Source organism: Odocoileus virginianus, chromosome 33 (genome assembly GCF_023699985.2).
Source record: "Odocoileus virginianus isolate 20LAN1187 ecotype Illinois chromosome 33, Ovbor_1.2, whole genome shotgun sequence".
In the NCBI taxonomy this organism is placed as follows: domain Eukaryota; kingdom Metazoa; phylum Chordata; class Mammalia; order Artiodactyla; family Cervidae; genus Odocoileus; species Odocoileus virginianus.
In genome coordinates, this window is record NC_069706.1 from 32,358,101 (window position 1) to 32,380,474 (window position 22,374).

Genomic DNA, 22,374 nt, shown 5'->3' on the forward strand with positions numbered 1-22,374 from the left:
AATTTCATGAAACATGGCATGTTGCTTTCGGGTACTTGTATTTCTATATGTATAAAATCTTATCATTAGAAAGAAGTGGGGCAGCTAGGTGTGGGAGGCAGCTGCACACTTGTCTTCCTGTTTAACGGTTTTATAGAAGGAGCTAAGGCCTGAGAAAGCCTCTTCTAGAGTGTTGTTTCTTTTCCTCACGTCAAAATGTTGACAAGTCTTATTTCATTTTGAATCATTGGTTTTATAGTTAGTGATCTGAAGACTTAATTGCATTATCAGGATTTCTTTATATTTTAAAACTGGGTGTTAAATACATTTTATTTTACTAAATGTTTTTTTATGTCCCATTCAGCAAGGTGGGTTGCTAAAACATTGCTAGCAGGTCTCAATCACTTCCCTAATTAACGTTTGTTTTCTTATTGATGATTGTAACTTGTTTGGTTCACATGTAGTAAGTATGGTTTACTGTGAAATACAGTTTTATAGAAAAACAAAATACAAATAAGAAAAAAGGTATCTCTGATCCCATACTTAGAGAAGATAATTGGTGAATATAGATGTGGTTAATGGGTGGTTTGCTTTTAAATGACTCTCAAAAGTGGGACTATTCTGTATATAATATTTTGTAACTTGCTTTTTTCATTTACGGTATAAGTATCATTAAATTTTCTTCCAAAACAGTATTCTCAGGTTGTTAAGTATGTATGATAGTCACCAAGGTAGTTTATTAAAAATGCAGATTTCCAGACTTCACCACCACAAATTCTTCTGATTCAGTAGCTTTGGGATGAGGCCCAAGCATCTGCATTGTAATAGCACCCTAGATGATGCTGATAACTCTGTCCTGATTGAGAAACTCTTTGCCCCCATGTCTGCATAGTGTCTATATGGATATTTTAATTTGAAAAATGAGTCCTTTATGGATATATCTTTATGTATTTTCCCTTCCTCCCCCCCTCGCCCCACCTTTTGTAAGCAGTTGATGATGACTCTCCATTTATTTCTAAATTCTTAATAAGAGGAACTGTGGACAATGGATATACACATTTTTCTGACTTTGATACATGTTGACAAATTGACTAGAGATATATTAACATTCTGTCTCTGAAAAAGGTGATAACCCTATTTCATAGGTGGAATTAGGAGCTCTCTGGAGAAAGTATAGATCTTTGTTCTCATTGGTTAATTGCTTTTGACCCCAGTAATGAGTTATTTTTCTTTGTTAATTTAGATCATCAGTAATGTGCCAGCAGACAGCTTGATTCGTACAGAACGCCCACCAAATAAGGAGATACTTCGATACTTTATACGGCACAATGCATTACGGGCTGGCACTGGTGAAAATGCCCCTTGGGTGGTGGAAGATGAGTTAGTGAAGAAATACTCCTTGCCTAGCAAGTTCAGTGACTTTCTGCTTGATCCATACAAGGTAAGGCACCTTAATTTTTGGACAGAAGGATAGGACACTATTAAATGAATTTATTTTCCCTGATGGCTCCAGTAGGATTAGATTTACAGTAGATTTTAAACTGTAATTTTAAATAATGAATTCAAATTTTTTTCACATGTGTCTATTTCATATGGGTTGTGATAATGGGGTTGGTAGGAGAGAGGTTGCATTGAATATCTCTTCTTCTAATATGACTTATTTTTACTGTGGTTGCATAATTAAAACAAAGAAACATTACATGCATGTGCTTTTTTGTCTCAGATCTTTCTTGGAATGAGGTATGGTGTTGAAAATATTTTGCAAATTGATTACTAAAAATGAAAGCTAATATTTGTATTGTCAGATAAGGTCAAATATACTGACATCTTTGAAAAGAATTAGAAAATCTAACATTCCCCTCTGTTTTTTTCCCTTTAATTATCTCATTGGGTTTTCACAATATTCTGATGAAATCATATGGTATATCTGTATTAATCTTATTTTCCAGATGGGGAAACTGAGACTAGTCTAATTAGAACAAGCAGAAAGTAAATGACAGATGCTAAGACATTGGCTTGGATTTCTGATTGCCTTTTCCATCTCAGGGTTTCTTCAATGATATTTTTTAAATGTGGGTTTTGAGAGTATTTATATTTCCTTTTGTTGATAAATTTACTTATTTATATACTGATATTTCATCTTGATCTCTGGGCCAGAATGTGATCAGGAGAGGGCAGCTGGTGCATTGAAACTAAGTCAGAATTCAGGATTTCTCTTTTTATCTCTTCCTTGTAATTATGAAAAACTAAGGATATCTTACAAGTGAGTCATACAACTAAATTATGTCAATTATCTTATGTTGATATTGCTAGCAAAAGTATGTTGAGAAATACATATATTTTTTCAAACCTTGGAAAAGACCTCCAACCATGGTTTAGCATTACCATGTTTTCTTATTCTAGGCCAGCATGATCAAGCAAACATAAACAATTCTATATAAAATCATCTCTAAATGAGTTTTAAGACTCGAATCTTCTTCCTCTCTTAAAATTTTACAATTGTCTTTTATGTATTTTAGCTTAGTGATTCAAATAATATGAATAACATGAATGAAAGACTGTTTATGGATAAAAGATCTCTGGGTTTTATTAGAACAAAAAAACTGATCCAGGGACTTCCCTGCTGGCCCAGGGGTTAAGACTCTGAGCTCCCAATGCAGGGGGCCCAGGTTCAATCCCTGGTCAGGGAACTAGATCCCACATGCTGCAGCCAAGACCTGGTGCAGCCAAATAAATGAATAAAAAATAAAATTAACTAGGAAAAATTAGAAAGCTCCACTCACCTCACTTAGAAACGTATTTAAAAAAAAAAAAAACTGATCCATACTTATTGTAGGAGCCAGAGACTTAGAATTCCAGGAATTTATCTGTTGAAAAGCAATTTCTGAAGAAATTGGCTATTCTGAAATGTTCTTATGAGAGCTTAAAATATTAACTTAATGAAATTTGGCTATAATTCAGATGGAGACTAGGGAGTACAAGCTTGTTTAGACTAAACTGCCGTTAAGAAGACAATGATTCTACTTAGAGAAATGGGGAGTCATGTAAGATAACCAGTCTACAAATTAAGAGCATATACTTATCTTATTATGTATTTTGCGTCCCTAAAGAGTAATTTCTTATTCCCCAATACTATGTGATATTTCACTGATTTTTCTTTTTTGAGTTTATATATGTTTATTTTTCCTTTTTATAAAGTCAGCTGTCTTAAAAAACTTTTTGGCGTCACAGCCAAGACAGAATATACTTAAGGCACAGATAAGTAGACCATGAAAGAGTGCTTTGGATTCTTTCCTGATCTAAAGGAAATTTAAAATAATTCATGGAGAATTAAAGTTGATCACTTGTGATCTGCCTATCCCAAAGGCAATGGGTTTGTGCTTGCTTCAGTAACACCTACATTAAAATCAGAACCAAAAGCAATAGGTTAAAAATTTTTTGTCTTTGGTTTAGTAGAATTTAGTGTTTTGGGCACTAAAACACTGAATACAACTACTGGAGAGAGAGATGAGGTCTGGAGAGAGGAAGCAAGTTGTGAGTAATGGTGTTAGGAAAGGACTGATGGGGAGAGCTTAAGTGGGAGAGAGGAAGATTATTTAGAAAAGTGGAATTTTTGAGTGCTATCTGCGCAGAGCCTGATAGGCATGTGTTTGTGGTCTTGTAAACCTTAGAACATAAATTACTTGAGATTAGGAACTGTTTTACTCATCTTATAGCCTGTGATGTTTAGCATAGGTATAATATGTATATGGCTAGTGAATTCATTTCTTTAAGAAGTTTTGTTCATTGAGAAAAATGCAGCTGACAGTTGAGTTTAGGGAAAACATTTTGTAGGCCTAATGACTTGGAGGAATGATTTATAAGGCACTTGAATAATAAAATAACGTTCATCTAAGATGAAATCAGCCATCTTAGCTCATTACCCTCTGGTAATACATTGCCGCTGTAGTGTTTTGTTAGTCTGTCCATAATTTTTTTTTTTTTTTTTTTTTGCCTTACAGCATGCAGGATGATCAGGGATCGAACCCACGCCCCCTGAAGTGGCACCACAGGGTCCTGACCAGTGAACTGCTAGGGAGTCCCCTGTCCATAATGTTTTGAACTCTTATTTTGAGCTGGTATATCCTAGTAGGGAAACATTTGGTTAGAGACAACAAGAAAATAATACTTGTTAAGACATTTGAAGTCCTAAAATAATTTGGATTGGTTTAATATGATTCTTAATACAGTTATAAAGCATTTTATTTTGAAATAATTTCATGCAGAAAAACTGACATATACTACAAATAATTTCTGTGTATTCTTCAGGTAGATTCCTCGATTGTTAACATTTACCACATTTATTTTTTTTCTCTTCACACACAAACTTTTTTCTGAGCTGTTGGTAGTAGGTTATAAGATAGGATGCCATTTTGCAAAATACATGAATATGTGTTTCTTAAAAGACAAGGATATTTTCTATTAATAACTGTAGTACAATTACCAAAATCAAGAAATTAGCATCATAGCAATACTGTTACCTGATCTAGAGTTTTTTTTTTTATCTAGAGTTTTTTAAGTGACCATAATCTCAAGATTTTATTATCTTCATAATAAAACAAAATAAGAAGCTTAGAACTGAATCACTTTGGATTTTTCTCTTCTTACATCCTCCCAGCTCAAAATGCATGTATCTCTTAATAGCCAGCATTCTCTTAGATCTGCATTTGGGCTCAGTGCATTCATGCCTCTGCAAAATCTTTGTGGTTTTAGCCTTTCTCTGGAAAACCAGCTGAGTTTGTCCACCATAGCCACTCTGCTTCCTGTCATAACTCTTCTTTCCCTGGAGAATAGAGAGACTCCTTGTGCTTCTTGGACTGTGTCTCTTTGTGGCCTGGTGCTTGTGGCATTGACTGCAGAGAGTCCAACAGGTTTTAGGAATGGTCCCCATGTCTTCGAGAGTGCTGTCGGTGTGGAAGGAAGTGACTCACAGCTTTAACTCTGATTTTGCTAATTGTCCCAATAACATCCTTTTAGCCAAACAAAGTTTGTCTTGGCCCAAGTAGGATTTAATGTAGTATCATGTATTACCTTTACCTGTTACGTCTCTTGTCTTCTCTAGTCTCAGTTGTCCATTGTCTTTTAAAAACCTTGACATTTTTAAGAACACAAGTCAATTATTTTGCATAATGCTCCTCAATTTGAGTTTATATCCTCATGCTTAGAAATACCACAGAATTGTTGTTGTATTCTTCTCAGTGAATCATATCAGAAGGCACGTGGTGTAATTTTGTCTCATTACTAGTGATACTTAATTCTTGTACGTTTTAAAAGATATTTCTTATCCTAATAACTGATATTTCAAGTGTTTATAGTCCTAAGATTTTTCTTTGAATAAATTTTCGTTTGTGAAGTTTGGTTTTGAATAGAGACTAGAGCTGAAGTATTTTAAAAAATAAAGTGATTTTCAGAGCACTTAAAACTATTTTATTGTAACACATTTCACACATTTGCTGATAAAAGCATCAAGAGATTGAGACAAGCCCACTCTGTGAATGTTATCTTGAAATTCCTAACACGGTTCCTTGGGCAAATGAGAAGAGTGAAATAAGAATCAGAATATGGATTGCCAAAGTTTTCTAATTCAAGGTTCTTACTGCTAACTATTAAGTTAAATTTAGCATCTGAATGAGTTGCTATAAATATGTTTATTCATTTTTATCTTATTAGATTTCCTTATTTGTGGTGGTGGTTTGTTCCAGGTGACAGGGAACAAGTGTGGAATTGTAGACACAATTGTGGAATTGTATAGCGTCTTGTGTTCCTGAGACATAAATAATTTTTTCCCATTTTTCAGTTAAGAAGGGCCTTTGCTGGAAGAGCTATAATACTGCTAATCCAGGTGCCCGTTCCTTTCTCCCTCTCGGTGCGCTGTTCTAGATGACTTTTGTTGAACGGGGGACAGGGTAGACCCTTAGCACATACGTGGTTTTATACTTTTTCAGATTCCCCCTGAGCCCAGCCATGCCCGCTCCCACTGGCTGTGGCTGCCCAGCATGCCCTATGCTGAGACGATCCAGTTACTGAAGGACTGCTCACGCGGGGAGCCGGCCTTTTGGGAGGGGGTTGGGTGAGTTAATTTCTTTCATTTTTAAGGAAAAAAAATATATATTTATATATATATAGTGTGGCTTGGCAAACAAACACATCTTATAAATGGGCTCCTGGACCATCTCATGGCTATGCCATCCTCCCAGCTCTTGCTTGCTTAATCATTTCTGCGTAATACAGTGCTTCTAAGTAGAAGAAATTTATGCTAAAAATTTATGCTTGAGTGGCTTTTTAAATAGAAATGTAATCAGTAAATTAAAAAGTGGCCCAATTATAATAGATCCTATTACAGGATATCTATTAAAAATGGTAAAAATGAAGTCTCATCTCCTTTTTAGTGATAAATTTTTGGAATGACTTTAGAGATAATCTGTTATCCCGCACATTAGAAAAAGCATCAGTGTGTTATGTCTATACTCAGAAGATTTTCCAAGTCTAACTGAAGTGGATGATTAACTTTTGGAAAGCACGTATTTATCTTTAGTTCCTGCCAGGGTAATTTTGGGCCTTAGTCTGTGATTTGTAGGGTGGTCTCTGAAATAATTGTTTTCTTTGAAGTTTTGTTGCTATTCTGCCCACAAAAAGGATGGACTCTTAAATAAGTTACCTTTGCTTATTTTTTTTAACATTTTGAAATAGAGTTCTGGGGAACTAGAACTGGGAAGTTCTTACCTCTGGGGAAACTGTGCCCTGAGTCACAGATAATGTATATATTCTATAAACTATGAAACCTTTTTATTAGCCCATACTGAGGATAATTGGGAAACAGAACATCCAGTTTTGGTCAAGGAACAATTATCCTGCTAGGGGAGTGGTAAACTGCAGTTGCTTATAGTTCTTAAAGGGCAGGCTGGCCTTTAAAGTTAGAGAACTTAGCCAGAAGGATTGCTTAAGTATACAGTCCACTCGTTCATTACAGACTGTATTTCTGCCTCTTCTGCAACTTAGGTTCTATGAGTTTGTTTCTCTGATGATCATATATCCTTGATGTTTAAATCTTATTTGGCTTTATAGTACAGGTTATTAAGTTTTACTCTACCTGTTTTGTTTTCTCTTAACAAGAGCATAAGTGTTCTTTATGATCACTGAGACTTACTTCACCATAGCCTTTTCCCTGTTGGTTTTTATTTTATTTTATTTTTCTTCCCTGTTGGCTTTTAAAGGGTCCTAATTTCATATTTGATGGTCTCCAGTGGTTTCCTTGCTTGTAATCTCATCTCCCCTAGCCTGTCTTCTCCACTGCTTCCAGCCTGCCTCTTTACAAGTTAGTCCTTTAAAGGCAGAAACTTGAAGTTACACTCTTCTGTGTCTGACTGCCTTCTGTGTGCTTAACTGCTTTTGGTGATAGAAATCAAGTATTCTAGGGGTTATCTAGTCTTTCTTCTAATCACTTAAGACTAACTTTTTTTTGAGTTGGTACTTTTTCATTGCTTGGTTGTTATTTCATGTAGTTTATTTTAACTGCCAGGCTTTTCTCTCTGTAATTATATTCTTTCAAAGCATCAAAATCAACAGTGTTTTTGTTTTAATAAACACCTAAGTAGAAACAGTGGTGGAATGACAGGTTGACTGGGTTCTAACCTATTAAGTAATTCTGTATGATGGGGATAAGGTGGAGATCTAAAGTAAGTCCACACACTGTCCTTGTGTCTTTTATTCTAGTCATGTTTAAGCTGAACGTGTGTAGGCTAGGACTAACTAGATACAATAGAGCAAGGGGACTGTAGATTTATGCAAGGTTGATTGGAATGACTGACTGGAATTTAATCTGGGTAAAGGATGAAGAAGTGAGATTGGTAAAAATGTGATAGAATTAATGGATTAATGAATTAATGGTTCTGCTGGGATTGAAGGATTGCGGAGTTGGGGTGCTAAAGGGAGTGAATTTGAAAGATGTGAGAGGACAATCAAGGACAGAATTGTATGAGGTTGAAAACTTATCAGACTTGTAGTTAATAATGTATTCATGGGAATGGGTTCTTGAGGTGTGGGGAGCCAGAACGCCAGGATCAGGAAAGCTTTTTATTTGTGAGCAGTGTTTTGTTGTTACTATACTTACTGATACTCTTCATAAGGAAATATGTTTCTGAATTTAAACAAAAGTACTTAAATGGTATACTTTCTCTTATCCTAAGCACAGAATACTGCCAGTTGTAACAGAAGTTGAAAGGATAAAAATCCAAATCTGTCTTGAGCAGTATATTGTAAGATTTATCAGATATTGCCATTATCCAGATCAAATGTCCTTAGTCTAGGTCCCATGGACTCTGAAATTGTATACATGATTTTTGTATGTTTCTGGGGAAAGAGTTCACAGATTTCTTTAAGGTATTTAAAGACTCAAAATCTATATGTAAGAAAGTAGTCTCATACCAGAAATGCCTGATATAGGTGGTTTTTTTTTTTTTTTGGCCATGCGGCATGGCATGTGGGATCTTAGTTCCCTGACCAGGGATCCAACCTGTGTCCCTGCAGTGGAAGCATGGACTCTTAACCACTGGACCTCCAGGGACATCCTGGAGTATAGACTTTTAAGTCTTGGTGTCAGGAGAATTTTGTGTTGATGAGGCTAAATAAAATATTAGCTAACATTCATGGCTTTGTTTTCTCAGGCTGTCCGTGAAGAGAATGAATATGTAGCTTTACCTGAGTGGATGGGAAGAGGGCCTTTAGGATGTTTAAATAGTATTTCTTTAAATTAGGTTTTAAAATTAATTTTGCTTCTGTTCTTAAATTCTAGTATATGACTCTCAACCCATCTACTAAAAGGAAGAATACTGGATCTCCAGACAGGAAGCCCTCAAAGAAATCCAAGACAGACAACTCGTCTCTCAGTTCACCACTAAATCCTAAGTTATGGTGTCACGTACACCTGAAGAAATCCTTGAATGGCTCGCCACTCAAAGTGAAGAACTCAAAGAATTCCAAGTCTCCAGAGGAGCATCTGGAGGAAGTGATGAAGATGATGTCACCCAACAAGCTACATGCCAACTTTCACATTCCTAAGAAAGGCCCACCTGGCAAGAAGTCAGGGAAGAACAGTGACAAACCTTTGAAAGCCAAGGGCAGAGGCAAAGGCATCTTGAACGGACAGAAATCCACAGGGAATTCCAAATCTCCCAAGAAGGGCCTGAAGACCCCTAAAACCAAAATGAAACAGATGACTTTGTTGGACATGGCCAAAGGCACTCAAAAGGTGACTCGAGCCCCGCGGAATTCCGGGGGCACCCCCAGGTCCTCTAGCAAGCCTCACAAACACCTGCCTCCCGCTGCCCTGCACCTCATCGCCTACTACAAGGAAAACAAAGACAGGGAGGACAAGAAGAGCGCGCTGTCCTGCGTGATCTCCAAGACAGCTCGTCTCCTCTCCAGCGAAGACAGGGCGCGCCTCCCGGAAGAACTGCGGAGTCTCGTGCAGAAACGCTTTGAGCTCCTAGAGCACAAAAAGAGGTGGGCTTCTATGTCCGAAGAGCAGCGCAAAGAATATCTGAAAAAGAAACGAGAGGAGCTGAAAGAGAAGTTGAAGGAGAAGGCGAAGGAGCGGAGAGAGAAAGAAATGCTTGAGAGACTCGAGAAACAGAAGCGGTACGAGGACCAAGAGTTAACTGGCAAAACCCTTCCAGCATTTAAATTGGTAGATACCCCCGAGGGGCTGCCCAACACACTCTTTGGGGACGTGGCCATGGTGGTGGAGTTCTTGAGCTGTTACTCTGGGTTACTCCTACCAGATGCCCAGTATCCCATCACTGCCGTGTCCCTCATGGAAGCCTTGAGTGCAGAGAAGGGTGGCTTTTTATACTTGAATAGAGTATTGGTCATCCTCCTGCAGACCTTGTTACAAGATGAAATAGCAGAAGACTATGGTGAACTGGGAATGAAGCTGTCAGAAATCCCTCTGACCCTGCATTCTGTGTCAGAGCTGGTTCGGCTCTGCTTGCGCAAATCTGATGTTCAGGAAGAGAGCGAGGGCTCAGACGCAGACGACAATAAAGACTCTGCTTCATTCGAGGACAGTGAGGTCCAAGATGAGTTCCTAGAAAAGCTGGAAACCTCTGAATTTTTTGAACTCACATCAGAAGAGAAACTGCAGATCTTGACAGCCCTTTGCCACCGGATTCTCATGACATACTCCGTGCAGGACCACATGGAAACCAGGCAGCAGATGTCTGCAGAGTTATGGAAGGAACGGCTTGCTGTGTTGAAGGAAGAAAATGATAAGAAGAGAGCAGAGAAACAGAAACGGAAAGAAATGGAAGCCCGGAATAAAGAAAATGGAAAAGAGGAGAATGGGCTAGGCAAAGCTGACAGGAAAAAAGAAGTTGTGAAGTTTGAGCCCCAAGTAGATATGGAAGCTGAAGACATGATTAGTGCTGTGAAGAGCAGACGACTGCTTGCCATTCAGGCTAAGAAGGAGCGAGAGATTCAGGAGAGAGAAATGAAAGGTAAAATCTTGTGGAAAGATGGAAGTCACTACGGTGTCATGGTAGTGTCTTCATTTGTCACAACTGTGCAGTTATTTTTGTGTGTGATAACCCAGTTCCTCCTACGTGTGTGAGAGTCTAGCAGGAGTGTTCAACCAGGCATTCTGGTTGACAGGCATAGTTTGACTTGGGTTAGTGTGATGGCGGCATCTTTTCTGGCTCTAGTGAAGGACCACATCCACAAAGAGACATGCTAGAAACAACATATGACTTGGGAATGGGCCAACCTGGGTTTAAACCCTACCTCTGATTTAGCTATGTAGTTCTCTGAGCAAGTTGCTTATCCTCATATGCTCAAGATTGTTGTAACAATTGAATGACAAGGTATTTGAAGTCCTCAGCTTGGTTGCCACCTCAGATATTATTCACACACTACACATCTCATCCATGTTTATTGTACAGTTCATTGTTTTAGTATATTCACAGATATGTGTAGTCTTTATCACAATCAATTTTAGAACACTTTCATCACCTCAAAAAAATACCTCATGCCCTTTAGTTATCATGATCCCATCCCTGCCCCCAGTCCTAAGCAATCAGCTTCCACGACTGTATCTCTGTATTTGCCTATTCTGTTACATCATATCAGTGGAGTTGTATATGTGGTCTCTTGTGACTGGCTTCTTTCACTTAACTGTGGTTTCAAGGTTCAGGTTGTAGGATGTTTCAACACTTCATTCTTTTTATGGTTAAATATTGTTCCACTTTTTGGATATGCCACGTTTGTTTGTCTGTTTATTAGTTGATGGACATTTGTTTTGTTTTACTCTTCTGGCTGCAGGCATTGCCGTACAAGTTTCTGTGGGAACATAGGTTTTCATTTTTCATGGGTGTTTATACCTAGGGCCCATGGCAGTGATTCCCTGCTGGCTCAGACAGTAAAGCGTCTGCCCACAATGCGGGAGACCTGGGTTCGATCCCTGGCTTGGGAAGATCCCCTGGAGAAGGAAATGGCAACCCACTCCAGTACTCTTGCCTAGAAAATTCCATGGATGGAGGAGCCTGGTGGGCTACAGTCCATGGAGTCGCAAAGAGTTGGACACGACTGAGCGCCTTCACTCACATGGCAGTGAAAGCGCCATGTCCTAACTGCTGCACCTCCTACGAATTTCCCTGTATTGGTTTTAAATAGGTGAAAGTTGTCTTAATTTTCTAAAGTAACATCTCTAGACTGATGCATTTTCCAGATTCTTGCTACACTGTAGGTGATATCATCAGTAGAGCAGTAAAATTTCTGGCATTGTAAATAGCAGTACCCTTTATTTATAGTAACAAAATTTGTGACAGTTGTGGAAAAACTTAAAAGGCAATATTCCAGGACTTCTTTCTTTGTTGAGGGAGATTTCTATGTAGATAGAATAAACTTAGGAATGACCACAAATAAATGGATTAAGAATTTTTTTCATCATTGACAGTGTTAACTTGCTGAATAACTTGATAAATTATATTAAGTAGGCAGTAATTGCTATTATCTGCCAATGCTTCCCTGCTCTTGCTTTCTCAGTTCTTTTTTTCTAAATTCCTCAGGACTGAAATATGTTCTGTTTTGAAATAACTATTCTGGTCTTATTCATCCTGATCATTTTGAGGACCCTATGGCTAGTCCTGTCAGAAAATGTGTCAGTTAATTCCACATGAGGACTATTTTAAGGTTTCATTTAAAATTAATTGTCAGTAAAATAAAATTAATTTATTATAAAGTTAATAAAATGTTAAGATTTGGAGAGAACAGATTTTGCACTGAGTTGATGGCTGAGGCATCACCGAAATTCAAAGACCATAGAAGGACCAGATAGAAATTGCTGCCTTTCATATTATTTCTTAACAACAGCTTAGAATAAAGAGAAGGAAATGAAGGTTTGATGACTATCTAGTTTATATCAGGCACTTTTCACTCCTTATTTAAATTTGTAAGATTTACTAGAAAAAAAATCTAATTATTGCTTCTTTTTACCTTCGACAGTGAAACTGGAACGCGAAGCTGAAGAAGAACGAATACGAAAGCACAAAGCGGCTGCTGAGAAGGCTTTCCAGGAAGGGATTGCCAAGGCGAAACTGGTCATGCGGAGGACTCCAATTGGCACAGATAGGAACCATAACAGGTCAGTTGTTAAATCCAATTTTTATCATCTCTTAGGGCTGTTATAGTGTTGCTAGTTAGTATTAAGATTAGACAAGCTTCCCTGTTTGTGGATATTGGACACAGAATTGCTCATCGCACATTTGTTTGAATATTTACTGTGCCAACTGCTAGGGTTATGAAGTTAGATAACATGTGACCTTGTCCTTGAAGACCAGACAGATAGGAAGCTTAAGTTATGGTGGTGGGAGAAATGTCATCCTAATAGAAGTCTCTAAAAATGGTAAGATAGGAACCTAAAGCAGAGAAATAGTAGTAGTTATAAAAATTATAGATAGGAAGTGAATCTCAGATTCCCCAAATTTTAGTATGCTGTCCTTTACTTTAGAGTTTGTATCTGCTCAATGTTCAGTGACATTGTGTAATCATCTTGCGCATCATGGAAGTCATCCTGTGCTCACGGTGTTTTATTATTATATTAACATGCGGTTGTGATTTGTAGATACTGGCTCTTCTCAGATGAAGTTCCAGGTTTGTTCATTGAGAAGGGCTGGGTCCACGACAGCATCGCCTACCGATTCAGCCATCAGCGGAAAGACCACGCAGACTCTGCTGATGAGGACTACTGTCCCCGGAGTATGTATATCTGTTAGTTATTTATCCTGCTCAAGACTGTCTTTCCTCTGTCACTTTTTTCACTTGCTAAATTTCTTTATCATCTTCTTAGATAGAATTATTTGAGTGAGGTGGGAAGATGTGAAATGCCTAGAAAAAGGAAGAAAACTTAACATTTGATTACCAGTTTTGTGTTGATATAGGCATAGTGTGAAAAGATGAAAAACTTGAGTTTTAGGATATTTGGGTATTATATTTATACGAGTAGTTTTCAGACTTTGTTCCTTGGGAGTCTCTTTGTAGGTACTTCAAAGGCTGGAATTGAGGTAATTCTTTTTTTTTCCTAAGAAAGAAATTAAAAGAAAAAAAATTTTTAATTTAAAAATACCAGATGGTTAGATCAGATTTTTTCAGCATCACTGTTGTTGACGTTTGGGGACAGATAATTCTTTGTAGTGGGAGGTTGTCTTATGCATTGTAGGTTATTTAGCAGCATCCCTGACTTCTGCCCATTGAACGCCGTTAGTGACAACCACATGCCACCAGGTATTGCCAGACGTCCCCTAGGAGGCAGCCTGGTTTTCTGTTGAGAACCGTTGCATTAGATGATCCATAAGTTTCCTTCAAGTTGTGCTTTATAGTAACCTAATGAAAATTGCTCCTTAAAATGTGTTTTCTTTCATTTTAGAGAAACTCATAATTCAGACTTTAAACTCACAAAATTGTTAAATAATAAAATTAATGTATATCCCTGAACTTCATATTTAAGACATTTTTCATGTTGAATTATGTTGTGTGTCCAAATGTGGCTCTTAGTAGAAAAATCTAGTTTGGGCAGACTTTGTAAATATCCAAGTGAGAACAGCAAATGTGAAGTGAGGATCTTCAGACTTGAGAGTGATTCCAATGGGATGAAGCACTGTGGTTTTATTATGTGTCTCAGAAAATTAATGGCTATTTTTAGAAATCCAGTCCCACAGTTACGGATTCTCCTGAGAGGAGGTTGTCATCCATATTTCTTCACTTCTAGAGCATCCTGGTAGATGTTGTGCCTTCCTATTGTCTAGTTCCAGCATGGCAGGGTTTCTTCAGAACTCCCTGATGGAAAAGACACAACAAGGTTACATGTTAATGTTGCAGGGAAGATGTGCAGGTTAAAGTGGGAGAAGGAGGGCAGGGGAGAGAACCAATTGTAGGATTAGGTAAAGCCTCAAATACTGGCTTTAGATCTATCTAGTAACATCATATATTTGGGTACAGGAGCTGGTTTATAAAAAAGTTCATCGTACTTGACATTTGCAGCCACTTCCAGGGCTAAACTTGTAGTAGTTTATATATTTCATTTGTGTCTACTTCACCACAGGTACTTGTGTCTTTGTGCCAAACATCGTCATGTACCAGGAGCAGATTATTTATGTGCTCTGAGATATTTAGTCATCTCTCTTCATTCTAACTTGTGATACTCTTAAATTTTGACCTGTACAACTGTTCAGCTGTCTAGAGAGCAACTATCCCAGATACTGTGCTGTCTGTAAGATGTTTAAGAGAAATAAGCATCTGTTGTATATGTGGATATATTCAATAGGCAGTGTCTGTGTACTGCTTAAATTTTAAACTAGGAGTGGAGTTATTTGCAGTGTTCAGCCTAACGTATACATTTTTCTTAGGTAAGAAAGCAAACCTAGGCAAAAATGTAAGCATGAACACGCAACACGGCCCAGCAACAGAAATTGCTGTCGAGACCACTATACCCAAACAAGGACAGAATCTATGGTAATGTGAGCATTCATCTGGTTGCTCTTTCTTTTTCATTTTCAGTGTTAAGAAAATATTTGATACAGTGACACCAGTGAGTTAGTTATTCACTATTGAGAGCATTTTGTGTGACTCTGATTTCTTGGATATGTAACCTCATTGCTTTAAAAGCAGACTTGATTTTTTTTTTTTTTTAATGAGAATATATTTGTTTGCTTTAAGGTTTAGAATTTATTTTTCTGTTGTGATGTAACTATATTATATGATAGATCTTATATAGCATTGAAAATGCCTTTCAGTCTGCTTGGGAATAGAGCAGTATTTTCATCTCTGTTAAAGAATAAAGAATTATAAATATAGCCATTAATCTTCTGTGTGCCTATTCTGCTTTAAGTTGGGAACTAGGTTTTGGAGAGGGTCCTTTCTACTTTGTGATTGCATCAGCTGCTTTGGTTGTGCTCACCTTTGGTTTTGGATATAAGTTTACTCTTTAAAGGGGTAGGGACAAGAGTGAACTTCGTGAATTTGTATACTTGTCTCATATTACGTTTTAGCAGAAACATTGGCTCCAGTGTCCTGGGATAAAGTTAACATTAGGTCTTATGGCAACAGTAAATTGTTCTACTCTGAGCAAGGTTGGAATTTTGCTTTCCCACTCCCACCACCATAGTGTTTGATTCCCACCCCCCCCACCCCCACCCCACCCCCCCCCCGCCACCAGAGTTAACAAGTTTTTTTTTTTTTTTTTTTTTTTTTTTACTCCTGCAGGTTTTTATGTGATAGTCAGAAGGAACTGGATGAGTTGCTAAATTGCCTTCACCCTCAGGGAATAAGAGAAAGTCAGCTTAAAGAGAGACTAGAGAAGAGGTAAGGGTTTTCATCTTGCTCTTCACATCTTCTCTTCTGCGTTTTGATATTACACATACCTTGGGGGGGGGGGTGGTGGTTTATCCATAAAAGCTTAAGTAAAATTTTAAAAGCCTGTAACCCTCTTATCTTCTTGTTTTTTGGTATTTTCTTGACACCTCATAATTATTTGGAAAATTATGCTATTAAAGCATGTGTATACAGGGTAGCAGGGTTATTCACTAACATGCCACATACCAGGCTGAGAGCTTCTTTGTAGTTAGGCAGCTTTGTAAACACAGTTTTGCATCGGTTGGTATTCAGAAGTATTCTCCCAGTATCCAAAATAACCAGAAAATGAAAACAACCTCAATTTTATCAACTGATGGATGAATAAACAAAATGTGATGTATGCATAAATTCAACCATTAAAAGGAAAAAAGTGCTGAAATATGCAGCCACATAAATGAACATTATGCTTAGTCAAAGGAGCCAGACATAAAAGGCTACATAGTGTGTGATTTCACTTATATGAGATATCCACAGTAGGCAAATTTATAGTCAGAAAATAGATTAGTAGTTGCCAGGGGATGGGGGGAATTGAGAGTGTACAAATGAACATTCTCTCTGGAGGAGCACAACTTCAAACCAGGCCTCAAAGAATTTCCACAGATATAATTCCAAGAAAATCATGGTAAAAAAAAGTTAAAACCCACACAAATCAGGTACCATGAATGAGAGCTAGGTAAAGAAACACACTTAAAATACTGGAATTACCATGTGCAGAATACAATCAGTGTGTTTTTTAAAAGAATCAAGAAAAAGAAATTTGAGATTTGTGTAAGAAACAGATTATTAGAAAGCAAAACTAAAAAGATCTGAAACAGTCTTGTAGAAATAAAACATGTCATTCAAGTCATTGGAATCTGTAGATCATTCTTTAAGTTCCTTTATTCCTCCTCCCCTTTCCTTCAACTTTTCTAGGTACCAGGACATTATTCATTCTATTCATCTGGCCCGGAAGCCAAATTTAGGTCTAAAATCCTGTGATGGCAACCAGGAGCTGTTAAACTTTCTTCGGAGTGATCTCATTGAAGTTGCAACAAGGTTACAGAAGGGAGGACTTGGTTATGTGGAAGAAACCTCAGAATTTGAAGCTCGGGTAAGACCATCAGGAAAATACCCTTGAAGTCTGTTAATTTGGAATTGTTCCCTGATACTCTTCTTGACTTCCCTAGATGACCCCGGGGATCATATGTTTGAGTTTATTTTGAAAGACTAAGTTCTCTGTGTACATATGATATTTTTCCCTTTTCATCATCTGCTAGTATCCAGAAAAATCTAATAGTTGGCACAGAACATTTGTTAAAAAAGAGCTTTTTTGTTGAGTTGAAAGAAAACTAGTCCCAAAGTCATAGTCATATAACATTATTTAACCTGTCCGTTCCCGTGTGATGCCTGTGCTTTAAGGTAGGAAATGTTTGTGTATCCTGCTTTTGTCCATTCTCTAACCTGATCAACTCAGTAGAGTTAATCTTGCGTTGGGCAACACTCATGCTGTTAAACAGGTAATTTCAGTGAAGGTACATTTATTGTTCTGTCACTTACTGCTCAGAAGGACCCTTAAGTGTTGTAGGTGACCCAGTTCAAGAGACTGTGTCCAACATTAGATAAGTTTAGGTATCAAAGCTGGAGAAAAGATTGGAAAACACTGTCCATCAGTTATTACTGTGGGGCTTCCCTGGTGGCTCAGATGGTAAAGAATCTGCCTGCAATGCAGGACGCCCGGGTTCCATCCCTGGGTTGGGAAGATCTCCTGGAAAAGGGCATGGCTACCCACTCCAGTATTCTTGCCTGGAGAATTTCATGAACAGAGGAGCCTGGCAGGCTAATTTTTATGTTAATTTTAAGTAATGAAGTCCACCTAACTCCAAACATCAATATTGGTGAGTGTTTTCAAATTGTTCATATGCATTATATGTGTTAATAGTTATATGATTTTTATGAGCAGTTGGGGATCCCCCCTTGCCCCCCCCCACCCAGTTTTCCCTCCTTTATAGGAACTTTCCATTTCTTTTAGTCTTTGTATCATTTTGGTGTACATAATAAGCCATGGAGTTGATATGGTAACTCTTTTATTGTCAGACTTCTGTTTCTTTCTTTGCTATTTGAATTAGCAAATCATATATCATCTTAATGTATGTAACTTTTCATTAGTTCTGTTAAGAATTTTTGGTATATTCCCTGGGGAAAAGGATTGAAACATCTTTATTGTTCACGTTTTTTTTTTTTTTAATAGGAATTATTCAACCAAAAGGATTCTGCCAGTTTCAAATACTACAATTGCTTTTTTATTTAGCAAGTATTTATCAGTTGCCTACTTTGTGTCAAACCCAGACCCATACCTTGCTAACATTGGATTATCATCATTCTTTCTGTTTTCATACTGTTCATGGGGTTCTCAAGGCAAGAAGACTGGAGTGAGTGGTTTGCCAGTCCCTTCTCCAATGGACCATATTTTGATTCTCTTTGTAGTTACAAAATGGTGTTTTTAAATTGGCATATGTTGTGTGACTAAGAAGGTAGAGCATGATTTGGATCAGTGATCTAGCTTGTGTTTCCTCATTCATAAAATCAGTGTGAGGCTTTGATGAGATCGTCATCTAAAATGTATTATGTGGCTTATAGTTTGTAAGCTAATAGGTTGGTAAATTTTTGCTTTCCTTCTGTTTTTCTTTGCCTTGAGACTGTCATTTGTACTTGGTAGGCACTTGGTTGCTGAGTGAATGAATGAGCTCAGTAACTTCCTTAAGTAAGCAAGCTTCAGCATCTCATGGGTCCCTTCATCAGGGATATCCAGGTAGTCTGGCTACTTTCAAATGTATAAGCCTTCCATTGAACTGAGGCGCCCGGTTAAATTAATGCTGTGTGACCAGTTATGGTTTAGGTTGCCTTGAATTTAATTGAGGATGGTCTTTCTCAGTCTAGTCTTGAAATTGTTTTCTGTAGGTGATCTCACTAGAGAAACTGAAGGATTTTGGTGAATGTGTGATTGCCCTTCAAGCCAGTGTCATAAAGAAGTTTCTCCAAGGCTTCATGGCTCCCAAGCAGAAGAGAAGAAAACTCCAAAGTGAAGATTCAGCCAAGACTGAAGAGGTGGATGAAGAGAAAAAAATGGCAGAGGAAGCAAAGGTATTTTAGCTAATGAAGATGTCATTTTATGACTGTAGAAGTATATAATCTGGTATTAAAATTATCTAACCCTGTGATTTTTAGCTACATAAGCACTGTTCCTTGAGCCAGTGTCTGATCTTTATCCCTTTCTCCAAATGTTGTTTTCAAACTGGTCTGTGGAGCAGAGCCCTGCCTGTAGTGCTGGATACTGTGTCAGACCCCCCACCCCTCAGCACACACACCTTTTACCTTTACCAAAATGAATTCCTTTTTTAAAAAGGTGTTTGTGTGTGTGTGTGCGCTCAATCATGTCTGACTACTTGCGACCTCATGACCTCCAGGCTCCTCTGTCCATGGGATTTCCCAGGCAGTTTGCTCCTCCAAGAGACCTTCCTGACCCAGAGATCAAACTCACATCTTCTGTGTCTCCTGCATTGGCAAGTGGACTCTACCACTGAGCCATTTGGGAAGCCCTTTTTTTAAGGGTGGTGGTTTTTAATGTTTTTTAAATTGTAAAATATACATGATCAACAGCTTTGCCATTTTTACATGTAATCTGTGTCATTAAGTACATTCACATTGTTCTGCAACTATTAGCACCATCTGTCCTCAGAATTTTTTTTTTATCTTCCGAAACTGAAACTGCCCATTGAACACTAAGTCACCCATTTCATCCTCCCCCCCAGTCCCTGGCAGCTATCATTTTCTTTCTGTGTCTATGAATTTGAGGACTCTAGGTATCTCATGTAAGTGGAATCATACAATATTTGTCTTTTTATGACTGGTGTATTTAACTTCTTCAAAGTTATTTGTGTTATAACACGTGCCAGAATTTTCTTCCTTTATAAGACTGAATAATGTTTCATTGTGTGTATAGACCGCATTGTGCTTATAAGTCCTTCAGTGGACACTTGAGTCACTTCCACCTTTTGACTATTGTGAGGAACTTTAGAGCTTGTTTGGAGGTTCTGTTCAGGGAACACAAGTACTTGTGCACCCTGGGCAAAGAAAGGTCCTCCTCTATCAGGGAAGATTGTCTTCTTTGACCAAGCTTGAAGCAAGTGGCAAGGAGAGAGGAGGGGAGGGAGAAAAGTGAAAACAAGGGGAAGTGTTCCACTGGATGATGCCCGGGACTGGCTTGCCTCTGCCGGTCACTGTGCACAGTCTGGGGGTTTTGGTGGTGAGTAGAAGCCAGAAGTCCTTGCCCTCAAGAACTGTGTGAGAGATGCTTAGAGTAGTGTGACAGATGTGGAGAAAGATGAGTCCATGGTTCGCCTGTGAGAGGTTCCAAGGGCCACTTAACACTTGCCAGAGGAGAGGCCCTATTACCTGGGTTTTAAAGAACAAGTAGAAATTAATTAGGTTGTGGAGAGTGGTGGGCACAGTGTTAGCCTGAGCTGGAGTTGCCTCTCATCACTGACCGCTGGTCCTAGTTTCATCCTGAGTTGACATGGAATGAGTTTACTCTTTGAAGCTCCTCTGGGAGTTGTACACAGCTGTCATGTTCCCCCCAACTTTCTTCCTAAGACCAAGAGTGATATGTGATACAGGAAACATTTTGGGTGAGAGGTGAGCCAAGAACTAAGTTTCAGTTAGATAAACCTTTAACTATTAATTCATGACATATAACTATTAATTCATGACATAGACTCAGCTTTCACACACGTGTCATTGTCTTACAGGAATACAGCATTCAGGTAACCTCTAGGTGAAATAAGACATCAGACAGTTCGTACTCTCCTTTGCTGCATCTCTTCTCGTTAGGTGTAACTTTCAGCCTTGCTGAATGCTTCATGGGTTTCGTTTTTAACCCAGTTCTATTCAGAACAGTCTCCTCCTCGATGTGGTCTTTGCTTGCCATTCCTTGACTCATATTGTTTTCTCCTCACTGGGCACCAGCAGCTATATGGCGTTCTCATCAAGTTCCTTTTTAGTATTCAGCCCCATCGTGAAGTAGCCTCTTCTCAGTTTGTCGCACGAGACGATTCTTAGCTTGGCTGGGGAGGAAAATATGAGCACTTTGCAGATTTAACCTTGGGGCCCAGACACATAGCACACAAATGGAAAACATGGAGGAGTTTCTTGGAAAATCAATTAGGTTGCCGACTAAGTAGTTCAACAATGTTCTCCATTAAAATGGCATTATGCCCTGCAGTTCCCCACCGAAGGTCAACCTTGCCACAGCTCTGAAATTTTCCACTGTCCTTTGCTTTGAAGGTTTCCACTTAGCACGGGCCAGGGTTTTTCAGCTGGCACTAGGCTGTTGCACGGAGCTAATGTCAGTCTCTAATCTGTGCTTCAGTTTCCTTATTTGTGAAAGTAGATTATCTCTTAAATCCCTTCATGTGGTAGTCAATTATTTCAATTATTTAATGTTTATTTCATTTTCTTGCATTCAGTGGGAAAGATGTTTTATAATTGGGCAAAATCCTGGGTTCTGTTAGGCTCTCTGTTTACTTTGGATGCATTTGTCTTGACAAGTTGGTTATCTGTTTTTCCATTTTAAACATTCTTTCATGGAAGAATATGGTCTGACGCCTCATTATATTCTTGTCAAAATATGATGTTGTCTTTTTACTGTTAGTTAAGCTGACTTCCCCTTAATTTTGTTATACACACTTCTGCTGTTTCTAACTAGGGCCCAACTTGATTTAAATGTGTTGGAGACTTTGACTTTTTCATCAGAATAATGTGTCTGGCACCACTACAATATTGTAATTAGCCTCCAACTAATAAAAATAAATGGAAGAAAAAAATAGTGTGTCTGGCTTCCCAGCAGTACTGCAAGACAGGGTATTTACTGGATGGCACTGTGTTGACTGTAAAAACTTTATCTAGCTGCTGTTGATCTGTTTTTAAGTCTTGGATATGGTGGCTTTTTTTTTAAATGTTCTAGACTGTTTGGAATTTTGTGCAATGGGAGGAGACTAATATGTTCTTTAAAAGGTTGAGTGCCGGTTGTTTTTGTTCTTGAAACTAGAGGCTGGTTGGAGACAAGGCCTTTGTTGCCAACAAAGGCCCGTCTAGTCAAAGCTATGGTTTTTCTAGTAGTCGTGTATGGATGTGAGAGTTGGACTGTAAAGAAAACTGAGTGCCGAAGAATTGATGCTTTTGAACTGTGGTGTTGGAGAAGACTCTTGAGAGTTCCTTGGACTGCAAGGAGATCAAACCACTCGATCCTTAAGGAAATCAGTCCTGAATATTCATTGGAAGGACTGATGCTGAAGCTGAGACTCCAATACTTTGGCCACTTGATGCGAAGAACTGATTGGAAAAGACCCTGATGCTGGGAAAGATTGAAGGCAGGAGGCGAAGGGGACGACAGAGGATGAGATGGTTGGATAGCATCACAAA

General features: G+C 38.3%; 1 protein-coding gene across 1 annotated transcript in view; it reads left to right on the forward strand.

Moving 5' to 3' along the window:
- Nucleotides 1–22,374, forward strand: part of BAZ1B (bromodomain adjacent to zinc finger domain 1B) — a 53,718-nt gene that overhangs the window by 19,324 nt on the left and 12,020 nt on the right. Inside the window, exons 6-13 of the mRNA XM_020896838.2 lie at nt 1,223–1,420; nt 8,810–10,511; nt 12,514–12,652; nt 13,133–13,266; nt 14,913–15,018; nt 15,769–15,867; nt 16,831–17,008; nt 18,856–19,038. Coding sequence (XP_020752497.1) covers nt 1,223–1,420; nt 8,810–10,511; nt 12,514–12,652; nt 13,133–13,266; nt 14,913–15,018; nt 15,769–15,867; nt 16,831–17,008; nt 18,856–19,038 — 2,739 coding nt within the window. The remainder of the gene's footprint in view (nt 1–1,222; nt 1,421–8,809; nt 10,512–12,513; nt 12,653–13,132; nt 13,267–14,912; nt 15,019–15,768; nt 15,868–16,830; nt 17,009–18,855; nt 19,039–22,374) is intronic.